The sequence below is a fragment of the Cryptomeria japonica genome, chromosome 7, assembly GCF_030272615.1.
Source record: "Cryptomeria japonica chromosome 7, Sugi_1.0, whole genome shotgun sequence".
Taxonomy (NCBI): domain Eukaryota; kingdom Viridiplantae; phylum Streptophyta; class Pinopsida; order Cupressales; family Cupressaceae; genus Cryptomeria; species Cryptomeria japonica.
Window position 1 is genome coordinate 410,888,978 of NC_081411.1, and position 16,655 is coordinate 410,905,632.

The following is a 16,655-nucleotide window of genomic DNA, read 5'->3' on the forward strand; positions in this document are numbered from 1 at the left end:
GCCTGGGCCTGGCTCTAATACCATGTTGATTTTCCCAGGTTTTATTGGATGTATTTTAATGTATATATCCGATTCAATATGATACTTGCATTCTTGGAATTCTATGTGTTCTCAAATTGAATAACATTATACTATATATATATTCCTTTGGAGAGGCATGTCCTTGAATGGACATGTCTCTCCTTTAATTATAATAATTTAATCAATATTATAATGTGTCATCAATCAATTATTAATTTAGAATAATATAATAGATTAATATTGAATATTAAATTTCATATGATTAATAATAATATAATAATATAACATAATAATATATTATTATTAATCAACATATATTATATGTATTCTAAATGATCATTCAACTGAAGCTACAAACATTAACAGTAAAGGGGAGGTAATGGAGATTCCTTATAACAATTTTAGCTCCACCTTCCACTTGGATACTATGATGCTTCACAACACATTGTATTTTCATAGGATGATTTCACATCTTTGGAGACTTATTCCATGTTGCACATGTTGATGGGTCATGACATTCTAATTGAAGCATGTAGCAGAGTGTCTTGTTGACATGTATTTGACATTTGAATGTTATTTGTGTGTACCCATTATTAAATAAATATTATTAGTTTACCATATCACTTATATCAAATTAAGAAAATAGGTCAAGTCTAGTCTCGATACAATGGTTATTCAATAGATGCAAAGTACTTCTACAATGGACCTTGGGAGAGCATGCCAACAATCTTAGCTACATATTTTTCCACTTTGTTCTTGATTCTCCTTTAATCACACCTTTCACTCATTTTGAGGAGGTAAGTTGTGGCATGAGTAGATTAGGCATTTTAACTACCACTACTTATAACAACTCAACTAACATGGCATGGTTATAGAGTTGCTTTCTATTTACTTATTTGAAAGTGTTTGTAAGGGTTGCATCTTAAAGAAAAGTTTGACTAGAGAAAATCATAGAGGGCTACTAAAATTTTGAAGTTGATTCACAAAATTTTGTTTGGACCATTCCTCATCCACATGTTCACCTTCATTGATGTTTTTTCCAAATATACATGGGTGCACATTCTTTACAAAAAGATTTTTGAGTGTTTTTAGGAATTCAATTTACTCGTGGAGAAACAAATCCATTAAGGCTTCATGTGTTGATAATAGTGGTGAGTATGCCAACCACTATTAAAGTAGTTTTATATTTTAGAGGGGAATTGATTCACATTGAGTATAATCTATCCTTTTCATGATCATTGAAAATAAAATTCAATTTATATTTAAAATTATTGTTACTTGTATAATAAAATCTATTCATCACATATTTTTATTTTCTTTTCAAGTTTCCACGGAGCACACGTGCTAAATAATAACCATGATGATATATAGAGGGGTCCATTACTCTACACATATGTGATATTCTTTTTGTATTTGAATATTTACTTTACATGCCTATTTATGAATGCTTACATACTTTGAAATGAATGATCATTGTGGGATTCACATGCACCTTAAAATGGGGGAAAAATATAATTATAAAAATTGTATATCCATGCTAATTCACATTTAGTTTTAGGTCCATCTTGATGGAGTGATTCAATACAATTACAAATCAAGAAGTCGAGCACTTTTGTGCAGAGTCGAGCTCATTCTCCCATATTGTTATCCACCCATATTTACACATTCTTCCATAGTTGGCTCCATCTTACCCATATACACACATGTTTTCATGTATTTGTCATTTTTAGCTTATTATTGTTCCTTATATCCAAACATTCATTTCCTAACTAGATAATTATTAACTCAATGTCTTTGTTCAATCTTATGGGCATGCGATTGATTCTATATCTGCAAATCTAGACTCCAAAAGTAAAAAAAATTAAAATTAAAATTAATTAATTCTCAAATTTTATTCTCACCATATGCTAACTTGGTACACTACCATGTAGTAGTATTTTAAGACATTCAATATGCACTTATTGATCATCTAATGATCACTTGCAATATCTTATACATTGGAGAGAAGAACTATTTTAGGAAAAAATCAACCGAATCACTAGAGCTAACCAAAATTTGTAAAACCATTTTAGAGCATCTACATGTCTACAAATTACTCTCCTTGATCATTTTCATGATCATAAAGCCAATCTTTCTAGAGGTTCGACCTAGGATAACTTGATCCTAGTGATCTCGTAGCCTCCCCAAGGTATTTTTGAATACTACCAATCCTTGATGATCAATGTGGACAAATAACTAGGTGAATCAAAAAAATAAGAGTATGAACTATACTAAATCAAATTCATGGGCCACAAATTAGATCCATGCACATGAAGATGATCCATAACCATAGATTTGACCTTCCATAAAATTGATAAATTATTATGATTCCAAAATCTTTTTCCAAATTAAAAAAAACTTTTTAAATTTCCACATAGATATATTTCAATTTACCCCTTATATTTTAATTTTCTAAAATAATATAATTATCTAAATACCATTTATAATAACTTATTTTTTTAATCTGAATTGATTTATCATAAATTGTCTGCATTTATTTATAAGTAGCCTATACATTAGGTTATTTTCCTTTCCACACATATACGGAAACCCGTTTTTACTTCCGATACAATAAATAAGCAGGATGCTTTGTATGCGATGTTTTTTGAAAAATTAAATATGTACGAATTTAAAGATAATAAGAAAAAAAATCTGAGCATTTTGTCACATACAGGGGTCCCAGGTTCGATTCCCCATCCGATCCTCAAACCCTCCTTGTTCCCCTTCCCTAATCCCGCGTCGCACAAGACTTCTTAGCACGTCCTCCTGTCATAACTTTCTTTCTGTCATCTGAGGCGTTGCTTTCTTACCATTTTCTCTTCCCGTCAAGTGCCGTGAAAAGCAAGGTTCATTTTCTAAATATTTCCTTCTGTGCCCTTTAACGCTGCATTTTTACAGGGCAGTTAATCGGCTTGAGCAAACAGCAGAGCAGAGCGGAGCACTGATACTGTCGTATTGATGAACGTTCGATCGATGCACTGCTGAAGGCTGCCAAAGGTACACCAAGAACAGATTCCTTTTTTCAGACCTCAAGTGCACATGGAATCATTTGAGTGTTTTATGCATATGTTAAAAATATATAATTTTGTTCCCGCAGAGCTTCCGAGAGTAGCGGAAGATCTGTTGTAAGCTTTTGCTGGACAGTGAAGAGGCAGGGTTTGAAGGGATTTTAGAGTGCAGAATTCAAAGAATTGATGTCTCGGCCCAGAGTCACAATTACTCTGGGGCGCAGTGGACAGGTTCGACTTATTTTCCTCTCCGATCCAGGATAAATCAATTAACCTATGTATTTTTTGTGGTTGACGTTCATTTTCCCCTTATTTCCTTAGACAATGACCTAGTCAAGGACGCATCAGGATGCTCGTACAACTTAGTAATGAATTTAAGTATGAGGATTCGTGTAGTTGTGTCAGGACAAGAGGGGCCTCAAGAGTAAAGGATGTGATAACGACTTGGAAAAATAAGAGATGCTATTCGGAGGACTTGTTTTCAACATTTTTTTATCAAGTTGGCTACTGTGTTGAGGCTCATCACTTTCTTCCTAAGATATGTTGGTATAACAGTTCCTTTAGGAATTTAAATGTGATTGGTCCATACCTCTGTCAACCGTAGTTTTCAAGGTTTTAAAATTTGATTCATTCAGGAGGTAAAATAAATTAAAAAAGTTGAGAATCCAGAATGTGAAAAAGATCTGAAAAATGTGAGGTCTAGACTGAATCGGTCAAAACTTGCCAGCCCAAAGTGTCTGAATCCCTCCAGTTTTGGTTCAATAAATCTGAATTTAGGAACTTGGCTATTAAGTATCTTGGCCATATATTTGTTGTCAATGGTTTCCAAACTAGTCAAGCCAAAGTCAAAGTTATCAGTGGGTGATCCCTGTTATTGACCCACAAATTTTTATTGGATCCCTCAAACTTGCAGGGTCTATTGAAGCTGTCTGAAATGAGGATGCCACCAAATGGCCTGCTTTGTCTGACCACCTTAAAGATGGATTTTCTTTTTCTCATGTCATGACTATCCTTGGTCTGTTAAAGGTTTAAAATGCTTTATAATTAACTGTTATGCTTACAGCTTTGGAATAGGTGCATTGTTTTTGAAGTCCATTGACCTAATATGCTTGAAAGCTCAAAGTTAGAGTGATAGAGAGAAGAGAATGTCTAGCTTTAATAGAGTGATGTTGGGTTTCTCACATCTTATTACCAAGCGTTATTGGTTGATTTTGGGTACCAAAGGTTTGATTAAGAGTGGACAGCTCAGCCTGAATTGTTCTATGAGAGACTTTCATTTGTATTCAGAATGCTTTTGCTCTTCTATTAGAGTTGCTCAGATTGAATTGTAGCAGGCATAAAACAAAATTTTCTGTTTTTATATTGCTCCAATATGTAGGATATTAGTGCAATGATATTTTTGTGTTTTTATAATGGAAGAGAAATATTATTTTTGTTAACCAAACATAACAGATAATATGGCCCACCTGATATCCTGCGGCTTAATGCCATACACCACCAAAAGTAGGAGATCATTTCTATGCAATATATATCTGGTTTGCGTCCCTGTAAAATAAAGAATGTTACTCTTGTTGCCGTGGACACACCAAATATGCACATTTCCTCTTCAAAATTTATTTAGAGTGAACAAGGAAGATACTATCTTGTAAATGATAATGTTTTAGCAACACAGAAATCTGAAACAAGATACACAGAATTATCCTGGGAAAACCCTCCACCTGAGGGTGAAAAACCCAGCCCACACAAATATGATCTTTATTATATCTCTGAAAATGAATACAACTGTTGATAGTTTCAGATTACTATCAATCACAACAAGATAAGTTTGATTCTGTACAAATCAATCATGACAATGAAGTCAAATGATACATCTCATATACATTCTATAAACCTTCATAAGACTGAAAACTCTGAACACAGAAAACATATAATATTACTGATCTGACAGACTACATACACAATGTTCTCAACTCGCTACAAGACAAATGAGAGAAGCCAGCAATATATAACTATCCATCTGCAGAAGAAGAAGAAGAAGAGCCACGAAAATGGAGGGAATCGCAAGTGAAGAGACTCCATGAAGGAAGAGGAAAAGACACCGACAGCCACATAGACATGAAAAGTCACCGACAGCCACAGAGACATGAAAAGTCACCGACAGCCACAAAGACATCTTCACCAACAGAACATGAAAAGAAAACGGAAGCCAATGAACCGAAGCAGGATAAATAAAGGTAACTAAATCCACAAGATAAATAAGAGACGTTGCATCTTGGATCTCCATCGCGGCTATAACTTCAACAGTAAACAGCTCCCAAAGGTTACTACTTGAAGCCAATTGGGACACAAATATCTGATGCTTAATGACTGCAAATTTATCTCTGGAAGCTGTAACAACATCAAAGTCTCAGAGGCAACTTTATCAATGCACAACTGCTTAAGATCACCAACTCCATGAACAAAAGCATCTGTCGTAATTGACCAATCCAACACTATATTCCACAGATCAGAACTTTGCACACCAGTAAGAGCAAAGATGAAATCGACATAATATGATCCATGACTGCTCAGATAAAAATCCATACAATCTATTGAAGCCTGATTCCTCAATCTCAAATGGTGAAAGCTCATTCATGAGCTAAAGAAGTTCAAGTGAACTATTAGAGATCACGTGAGAACTATTTAAATCTGACCCAAACCAAAATGGGTTTGACCAGGTGACAAATGCCACCAATGTCTCAAACAAAACCATTGAAAGCTGCACATGCTCTATCATTGCTGAATCTAGTTGGATGAAGAAGAAATCAAGCTTTGCTAACCAAATTTGATTAACCTTAAGAAGAATCCTCATAACAGGCCACACATTCTGCAATAAGCAACCACATAATTAGATAGTCTATGGTAGGTTTAATTTGTAATGTCCCTGCTAATTTCTGATATGAAATCCTATTTTTTTACACTAAGACATTTCATCAAACACTTGGCTGCCAAAGTTTATTATGCTGTTCTCAGTTTCAGTTAGACTTCAAGGACATTCTAAAGCATTTCTTCATGTAAGATAAGCCTCAATAATGATAGAATATCATAGAAATAATTCTAACAACAACCACAACATAATAGGGGTAAACAGGGCTCATTAACAAATCACAACTCCTTGCTGTCATTTTATTAAATACTTGGCATACATTCTCAGAATAAGATGCAGTTCCTAAACTTATTCAATCCTTATAAGAACCCCTCCATAATATGTTGTTGAAATACTGAAGTATGGACTGATTTACAAAGGGACTAGTCTCAGATTTTTTGACTATGGACTGATATAAACTCACAAATTTACAACTGTAACAAAGGGTATGGAATGCCAAGAACCTGATTTTAATGTCCCAGGTACAGCGATGAAGATGCAAGCCAAGATCCTCAATTATGATGTCTCCTATGTGCAAGATCGAAGCCCACTATATGCCGTCCCTGCTACTGCCAAAGGAAGTCTGAGAACTAAGTGTAATCTGCAGTTTTAATGCTCCTCCAAACTAATCGGATCCTCCTCTAGATGAAAGTGCCCTTCTCCTCGAGAGATCTCCAAGCTATCATATGCATTAATAGCTCAAATCGAAGGTCTTAAAGGCCCACGACTTGCCTCAGATCTTATTCACAAAATAAATTGAAATGAACACCAAAATACTTCACAAATTGTCCCAATGGTATCGCCTTCCCTTCCTATGATTTTTAGAACCATTGAAGGTCAAAATCGATGCATGTAGAAGGTGGCATGAACAAAAACGCGGGGACCAAGTTCTGCAACTGTGATAATGGCAGCCTCTTATATCTTCGATTTGCCTCCACAAAATAACAAGAGGTATCGCTTGGATGCCCAAAGGGAAATTGCTGTCAAGTTAGGCCAAGGGATGCCTACACCATCACACGAGCGTACCCTCAAATCTGCAAGTCTGAAGCACTACCATAATCTGATATAAAAACTCCTTATGCTCAAGTGAAAGGACTGATTTGCCCTTCCCAAACACCATCAATTCGTTATGCACAATGTGGAAAACTGAATATCTTCCACTCCCAAGAAGAAGCTAGGGTTTCGTCCAGCCCTTCCTCAATCTGTTGAAGGTTTGCGTCCTCAGAGATTCAACCAATGCAATGCATCAGTCATGTCATCATATCTAATCAATCTCCAATCTACCTGATCAATCATCACCCTCTTCTGTTTCTCCTTTTCATAACCCATCACGAGATTCCTTCTAGAAGAGGGTAGGTACACTTTATTATTTATTTAAGTGACTTTAATTATTTTAATTTTATACTTTAGCCACTATTTAATTAAATTAATTAAATATAAAGTCACTTTTTAATTTTTAATTTATTTAATGACTTTATAAGAAATTAATTTAATTAATTTCTCCTTATTCCTCTATTTAGCCAAAAGGCTAAATCTTCAAAAAAGGCTAGGAAAAATGGGGACATTACAAAATTCCAACCTCCAAGAAATAGGAACTGAAGCAAATAAAAAATTAGTTACATGTAAGCAAGCTCCATCTACCTAGATATAAGACTTAAAATACACCAATGTTTAATTTAGTAATTACTAATTACACATCAAAACTCTATCCACACGAGCAATAATTAAAGTACACCAATATTAAATATGAAATATCAAAGTAGTAATATATACAAGCTTGGAGTGTGGATTACAATATGAATATCTCAACTTAGGCCATACTCACTAGCTTAAAAAATCCAAACTTGAGGATTGAAGGAGAAGCATAAAAGGATAAATTAATGTGTCACCAAAACTATTAGGTTTCGTCAAGAAGCCTTATCATGATCATCTCATGTATGGAAGATTCCCACAAATTTTAGCAAAAGGAGCATATAAATGGACTTAAGAAGCATTGTATATACTTGGGTTTGGAGTCCTTCAACTAACAAGTGTTGCTGGAGAGGGGATATTGTATTAGTAAACAATCAAGAATGATACTATTAAGCAAAAAAATGGGTCAAAGAAGTGTAGGAAGATGACAAAGTCAAATTTAAATGAATGGTTTGGTAAAGGGGACAAATACCCTTTTGGGGGAGAGAGCCTTCCAATAAGGTTTCTTGCATACAAGGACATCATCTTTGTTCACCTCTCTTGTGTAGAATAATTATATTAAACATATTAGAATATCCTCCATGAATGATTCAACTTACAAGAAGCCATAAGATAATCTATAAAATGGTAAGAGGCATCCACCAAGCCATTTCCATCATCTCCAACTTCGGTAAAGGTCATAAAGCATTTCAAGTGATCCAAGAAGTATTTACAATCAAGAATAAAGATAAGCTCAAGAGATGGGATGCATACAAACATAGGGCCATTTATTGATAAATGTACCCATAGAATTGGTCAATGGTGACAGCTATGTGGCCTCATTGTTGAGGAAATGCACAAGTATGATTTTCTAAAACATGAACAAGGGAAGCTCCTTGACTTGGTATCCATCCAACTCGTTGTGCCCAAATTGATTGTGTCCAATTGTGCTTGAAACATAACCCTTTTCATGCATTTTTTCCTTATTATGCCCATCATAGATAATTTGTTTGAGATGTTTCCTAATGGGTCTGCACTGATAAAAGTTTGCATTTTTGTTTTCCTCCATCATTGCCCATGTGCCTATCATGTGTTATAAGTTGCAATGGTCCCAACAATTCTAATTGTGGAGATTTTATGTTCAAATTTCAAGGACTATGCTTATGTCAAAGTTTTGAAGTTTCCCTTCATGGTATGCCTTCCTTTCTCCCTATCCCTATTAGGATATTGGACTTTCCCATCCATTCATAACTTTCATTTGTTTTGCACCCTTATCACCTTTCCTTGTTAGATTTTCAAAGTTCTTCTCACCATATTTCTTCCAACCTTTTCTTTCCCTTGTCTTTGTTGACGTTTCACACTTTTCCATACTGGCGTGCTTTCCTTCTAAACCTTGATTCCTCGATTCTTATGTTAAGTTACCTTTTGGAGTTGGAGTTTTGGCCATTCCTTACTCATGGTACCTTTTACTTGGTATCTTTGAACCTCAATCCTTGATGCTTTTCACTATGTATCTCATCAGGATTGTTAGTTTTTGACGTATTCTTATTTGCATGCCTTTAGGCATGAATTTGTGGTTAATCTTGATCCCTAACTCCTCACCAATGATATTGGTATGAGTTTCCTTGACCCATTACCTTCAAAACTCTCACGTTTTGTGCTGTTCAACTTCACTCCCACCTACCTCTTAGCATGACCTAGGTTACCATCAATGACTAGATTTGATGCCGCAACTACTCCAAGGGGATTTTTTCCATTCATAACCAATTGTCAATTAAGGGTGTGGATACAATTGTACTTCAAGTAATAGAGGGTGAGGAATGCCATGTTGCCATTCATGTGATGGTTACTTTTTTGATGCAAATGATTTCTACACAAGCTCTAGGCCACCATTTCAATGGATTTTGTAGGATCTAAGCTCGCCTTGCACACCTTATTTATTGACCACCAGTTCTTTCTCAAGTTCCAAAGCACTAGAGAAATCAACAGATTGCCATAGAGGCTAATTTGTTATACAAAAAGGTTTGTCATTTTGCCTTTCCATGTGCTTGTGAGCCAAAGGAGCTTTTGGGGTTCAACCTCTGCAAGTCTAATTGCCATTAGAGCAACAAATGTTATTTAATCTAAAGGAGGTTAATATTGTTAATTACTCTTGGAGTTGAATTTCTCCTCTGTTTCATTTGTCAATTTTTTGGGAAGTTCTAGCCTAGGGTTTCCTCTTGCTAGTTTGCTAGTATGAATTTAATGAATAGTTTATGAATGGGGCAAGTTTTTAATACATTACAAGCTTTGTAAAGGTCATTTCTTCATTGCATATGAATTTCTGTAGTTGAGGATGGATAACTAAGAATGTTCAATTGCTTGATATTGTTGTTTGTGGTGTATGCTTATGCACAACTCATAGTCCTTTGTGATTTCGATTTATTGTCTCTCATGATGTGTTGTGACTCCATGACTTAATGAATAGGCATCTATCTTGAAAGTTATGATGCACCATGCACCTAAATTGAGAACATTCTACTCTAGTAGAGTAGGAGTAGGAAGTAGATTTGTATGCACTTCATGATTCAATGTTATATCCAGGGAAAACTTCTTCAACGATCCATAGCAATAATCATTGTAGAGAGTCATTTTGTGCATACCTACATCCTGCTATCATGCAGTGATGTGCTTTATAACTTAATAGAGATCATAGCAGTAAATTAGTCCTTGGCCTAGTGATAGCTTTGGGGTTAGGGGTACATTGCATACTATTGCACAATTTATCCACTTGTCAATCTTCAATTGTGTTTAATCCTATTTATGATACCTCTAGGGAAGGCCCCCTAGTTTTAGTTGACCCAAAGGCAAAGGTCTTACCCGCCTTAGTAAATTGGTCTGGTATTGCCTTGCCTCATCATAAGTTAGAGGTTTGTTGCTCTTAGTTTTACACCCATAACATTTAGAGAACAACATGCCTTAAGGGATTTGGGACCTACAACCCTATGCACCAACACAATTGCAATCATTATATTGTCTATTTGCTCTTTGTCAACGAAGATTGAATATAGTTGTGTTTCCAAGACATATGGTAGGATATCTCCTCTCATAAGAATTTGGGAGCCTTGTAATGTCCCCTACCAGTACAAAACCTTAAAATCTGCAATAGATGGCTTGCTTGATGATAACCCTGCAATCACAAGGATGCACACAATACCTACAAGCATATATAAATATTCTAGAGATCAGCCTAAACTATCAGCACTAACATGCAGACAGAGAAAAAGTAGCATAGGCTAAAAAGGAGAGCAAGGGACTGCTTGTCTACCAAATCCAAGGGCTGGTTGCTTCTAATCCCCTTGCTAGATGGGTAGTCTCCCTATGCTTCCCTTCTAAACCTTAATACTTTCAGACACTCAATTGACTTCTCTGTCTTGAGAAGACTGGCAGCGAGACTGTAACTGGCTCCTTGACTTCATAGGTCTCTGACCACATGACAGCCCCTCGTTGCCACTGGTTACCTTCTCCAGTGCTCTCCCCAAGATAGAGTTGAAAACACTATCCTAACATTTCTATATGGTATACAGGAATATGCCTAATGACTTAGCAGTATATTACGCAGTTGCTAGCAAACAGCAGTATATACAAATATTCCATTCTATTATAGTTTAGAGTTGTAAATATAATAACTTCCTTATCTTTTAATATCTTAATTCCCTTACTACAGATAAACCATAAGGAATTTGATAGTTGCTGTGATGGAAATGATTAAACTTCTTACCTGTGCGTGGCTTGGCAGGATGTCCTTGGCAAATATTAAATACCCGATACGTTCTGGCCGTATTCTCTTCGTTTCTTTTCTCCGCTGTGTGGCTTGTCTGCAAATTCCCCACGTAATTCCTCTCTATAGCTATCCCATTAATGTGCTTGAAACTTGTTCTTATATCTCCTAAATCGGAAAGGTGGCATCCTTTGAGGGTTGACTAATCACCTCCATTCAATATCAAACTCTCCATAACAAAAACTTTATTAATCACTGTCCATATAATTGGTATATGATCCTTAATATACTAATCGCACCATCTTATACATAATCGGTGAGCATCACGTTGTCTCTCTTGTCTATCCTTAATCTCACCATTTCCTTTTGTTACGATTACTGACAGACGCTAAATCATCTTGTGTTTGTACTTAGTTTGGTTAGCGATTCAATCATTGGGGTGGAATATGTCCATACCTTACGTGATAATAATCATCCTTCATTATTATTTAGTCTTATCTTACTATTGACTTTTACTAACACGTAATCGATATCCATCCATGCCTTAATCAAAGTTGTTCAATATTATTATTTGCTGATCATTGACTAGTCTTCCTTTTATCAGCGTCATTGGTCATGTTTGCCGAGAATGATATCTCAATCGATATCCTTTATGGCCCTGGCTTGTAATTTAATAGCTTTATTCTGTAATCATCACTCCGTAGTGGATATCGGGAGTAACTGATGTTGACTTAATCCTTATAAAAGTTAATTAACTGCTACCATCCCACATATGTCTTTGACTGATAATGTTATCTTGTGTCCATAGCTTAGTCGAACTTTTACCAGAACACAGTGTAGACGTGTTCCATGTGTTGGCATCTATGTCGGCTTCGAAGGGTATTACCGTTGGTGATTACTAATAGCTTTCCTTCTTAAATTTACCGTTTCATAATATGTCGGCCATTGGATTTATATGATCGTTGATTCTTGTTATGGTGCCAAGGAGCACCCTTCGCATAGCAATCGGGGTGCGGGAGAGCGGATGCAACGTTGAAGGACAAGCGACTATGTGTAAGAGGCTGCAAGGCTGCTCGGAGCGGTCTAAGTATCAAGCGCCGTTGGGTCGACTACCAGTGCCGACCCCTTCTCCCGAGATGCGTCCGACACAGAGAACGTTGCAAGACAGCCAAGGAGCCCACTCCACATAACAATTGGAGTGCAGGGCAGCGAATGCGATGATGAAGGACTTCACGAAATTGGATTCTTAGGATGACCGAATGGGGACATCACAAGCCTATACAATGTAATTGTAGATGTACCAATTATCTTTGGTCAAAGCTATTGGAAAATTAGGAAAGCCATCTCTTATTGTAAACTTAGGGAAACTTTTTTTTCCTTCATCTATCCATTACCTGAATTGGATGAATAACTTGTTACCAATACTTGTCTAGTTCTCATGCATTGCTCATGTTCTCAGACAATTTCAAACCAACACCAGTCCCAAACTCGTTGGTTTTAAGAAGTAACCTCTTATACACTTTGGGTTTGGACTTTTGGATCAGTGTTCTTTGTTTGACGACTAGTCCCTAGAATTAATAGCAAGTGAAATGCTATGTAAGTGATGTCCATTTGAATCATATGTAGAAGCATATCATGTGGAGAAAGATATTCATCCTCATATGAACTATTGTTAGAATGTTTTAGAACAATGAACTCGATAAGTCCTTGAACAATGCAAAATTATACTTTCATTATCAAGTTATTAGCAATGACATCTATAATAATGTTCAAGTCGATACCCTTGAAAATATAATCAACTTTGAAGAACCATTATCATCAATTCCATCATGTTAAGAAGAGTATTCTTTGAAAAGATCAATGGAGTTTTGCTCATCATTGTCATCATGAGTTCTCTATGATCCCTTTGAGATTCAATTATTTCTACAACAATTGTAACATTAGAAGAGACATCTTGATCCAATGGAGAATTAGTAGGGTAAATACTAGTTTCAAAGACATCACATTTGATATGTACTTAGATCTTTCTTCATTGTGTCCTAGATCATTGTGAGCATAAGAGGAAGTAAACACTCTCTCCACGTTCATATTTATGAATTTAGAACAACAGTACACCTTTCATAGTCTAGTATATGATCTGTCATATGGTATCATGCAATCAATATGATTTTACAAATGTATGTGGTCTCTTTTAAGCTTATTGAATTCAGTTAATGCTTTTTGTAAGTCCATTACCATAGGTGTAGGACTAACTAGTTCAACATATTCTCCTGATATAAATCTTAATGGAAGTCAGAAGGTCTTCATGATTGTTATTGGAAGAAACAATCCAGGATAATTACTTGTAGAAGGTAAATAACCACCCTTATTGTCCACAACATTGTCTGCATCGGATGATATATTATTTACTATACTTTCGAGCTATGTTATTGGGTTCTGAAGGAACCTTTGATAAACCCAAATTTGTACAGGTTCTACCCTAGCCTGGGCCTCTGGATTTGTCTTGAGTGTATTTAACTGTACTTGGGCCAAATCTAGAGGCTTGGATTAGTAACTTGCACAAATCTGGGTCGTGTGTAATTGGGTTGAATTTAGAGGCCAAGGATAAGGACCTTGGATGAATACAGGAACAATCCACATAGGAATGGCACCAGCATTAATCGTGTTTCCAATGAACCAATTGATGTCTTCAATGCTCTGGATGAAGAGCAGTATGATGATTTCTATTTGTTTTACATGTGCAGATGCACTACTATAAACCATTTTGATTTATCTTTTATGTTTGACAATTGACATCGAATTATCAATTATCAGCTATGTTTGGCATTTAATTTTGTACAGTTTGTGCAGATGATGTATATTTCTATATATTTTTAATGCTTTAGTTTTATTTATATATTTAATGGTCTATGGATCGAGTCATGGGAGGCTAGGAGAAGGGTTTTGGGGATGTCAAGTTTTTCTCAAAATTTGGGAACAATTGGGGGACAGTGGCTAAACTAATATATAATACAAATTACAATTATTATACTAATGTAGAAGAATATATTTATAATTTTATATATGAACAAATTAACAATAAATAATTCTTTTTGATAGATTAATTGTGGGTTCTATAGTCCCTTTAACTGGTTAATCACGAACTGTATTTTCTAATCAGTCATTTAAGCATCTACTCTTTACAAACTTTTTTTCTTAATAATGTTCAAAAAGGAAAAGATGCATGTTTTTTAATGAAGAGTGAAAATACATGATTTATGTTAAAATGCTCTTGGATGAAAAGTTCGAAAAATTACTAAATATCATTTTGTGACAAAGCAATTTCAAATAATAATTAAACATTGTACAAATATTATGTTATTTAAGATATTATTTATATATTTGTTTTATTAGTTTGTCTAGTAGTTATATATATTATAGTATAAGTTGATTCATCTGTAATTATGAAATATTTAATTGTTACTATGGATAATACAATATCCAGTATAAATTTGGGAAAATTTGACAATTATTATAGGAAACTTTAATCTCAACTTGCAACAACTGAATAAAGACCAAAGTCCTAGGAAAAATTACATGGACAACCATACCATATAGTACCTTGTGCACAATAAAAAGAGCCTTGCACAACTGCTTATTGACCATGTGTGGTCGAACATCAAGAATTTACAATATGAAATTTACTATCTTGACACATAACCAAATTGTAGACAAGTAAAAATTGTCTTCTCCAACCGACCTCAATTTTTCCATTAATTAGGTGAGTCCATAATATTATCCCTTTTTCATTATATTAATATCCTTTATTCTAATGGTATATCCATTTTTCCATTATCTCATTTAATCCATCACATCAATATATATTCTATTATTTATCCATTTAAAAACTTATATTCCATTATTCCCTTAAATCCATTTTATTCTCAAACCCCTCTCAAATCCGCTTCATCCCTTATTTATCATTCTTCATATCCATCTATTGCATCCACCTAATCGATATGGGATAAACCTTTACATTTTTACAATTGATCTATTATCCAACATTTATCCTAGAACATGGATTCACCCGGAGAATGTTTATAAAAAGCATAGCCCCTCTCTCTCATTTTGGTATCCAAGACTTTGCATTCAAATCCGTTACCTTAGCATTCTGAGCATCCATCCGTTATCTTGCATTTGTTATTTGCATCTTTTGATATCCCTAGTGCATTCTTGCATCTTACTTTTCTTGAAATCCTCATTCTTCATAGCTTCTTGCGCTTAGTGTTGAAAGAAATCTGAGAGCACAAATCTTGATTGCAAGATCTTGAAGATAGAGGTGCAATGGAGTGAGGCTTCATTTGAAATGCATGTGTGTGTTTTGATTGTTTTCAGCTTTGCATGTGTGTTTCTTTTGCAGGTACTCTATTGAGGATGTTGAAATAAATCTGGATCTTGTCCCATAAGATTTCAGATATATTTTTCTCCATCCACACAAATAAACTGATTTTTAAATGTATATAGTGTCCCTCTTGATTGAACTAGTTCAAGAAAACTGAATTAACTGATTTGTCTAAGTTTTTATTAGTTACAATATATTTGAAAATCCACCCATTTTAGGACCGATATAGTTTTCCAGATCTCGGCTTGTGTATTGTTTATCATCTGTATACTTTGTCTCTGCAGCTTGTATATTTTTTTTTTAATAGATCCCATGATTTACGAGCTGCTCATGCAGCATTTAACTGAGTAGAAAAGATCTTACTTGAATACTCAATTTAGAATAATATTTTTTTAATATGGTTAGATAATGATAATGGTGAATATCTTCTTGTGTAAATATTTGGAATTTTCAATATTTTAAATTTTTTCCTATTTTTCTAGTTGTTGTCTCTTGCCATTCCCCTCAAAAGAGGCCTCTTGTTCTCTGACATCCTTGGCGTGTTTCTGCCATCCTTGTCTCCAAAACGCTATGGAATATAGCATAAAACTTTATATACATTCCAAATAATAAATGATGTTTGTTATTTGCCACTTTTCTCATGCTTCGTAATAAATAAATAATTAATATACACGTAGCATTAGATATATTTATTATTAAATAACTTTGAAAATAACAAATATATATCAATTCAAAAAATTGAAAAGCTTGGACACTTGTCGATTTTCTCATACTTTGCAGAAAATTAATAATTATGATTTCCTTGAGATACATGTAAGGAACAATAACATTCTACTCTTGTCATTTTAATAAAAAAACGAGCATCTATTA

At 34.7% G+C, this 16,655-nt stretch overlaps 1 protein-coding gene across 1 annotated transcript in view; it reads left to right on the forward strand.

The window, feature by feature from the left end:
- The first annotated feature begins 2,602 nt into the window (after window positions 1–2,602).
- LOC131035096 (uncharacterized) overlaps window positions 2,603–16,655 on the forward strand; it is a 40,249-nt gene continuing 26,196 nt past the window's right edge. The window contains exons 1-2 of the mRNA XM_057966731.2: window positions 2,603–3,057; window positions 3,158–3,299. Of these exons, the coding sequence (XP_057822714.1) occupies window positions 3,255–3,299 (45 nt within the window). The 5' untranslated portion in view covers window positions 2,603–3,057; window positions 3,158–3,254. The remainder of the gene's footprint in view (window positions 3,058–3,157; window positions 3,300–16,655) is intronic.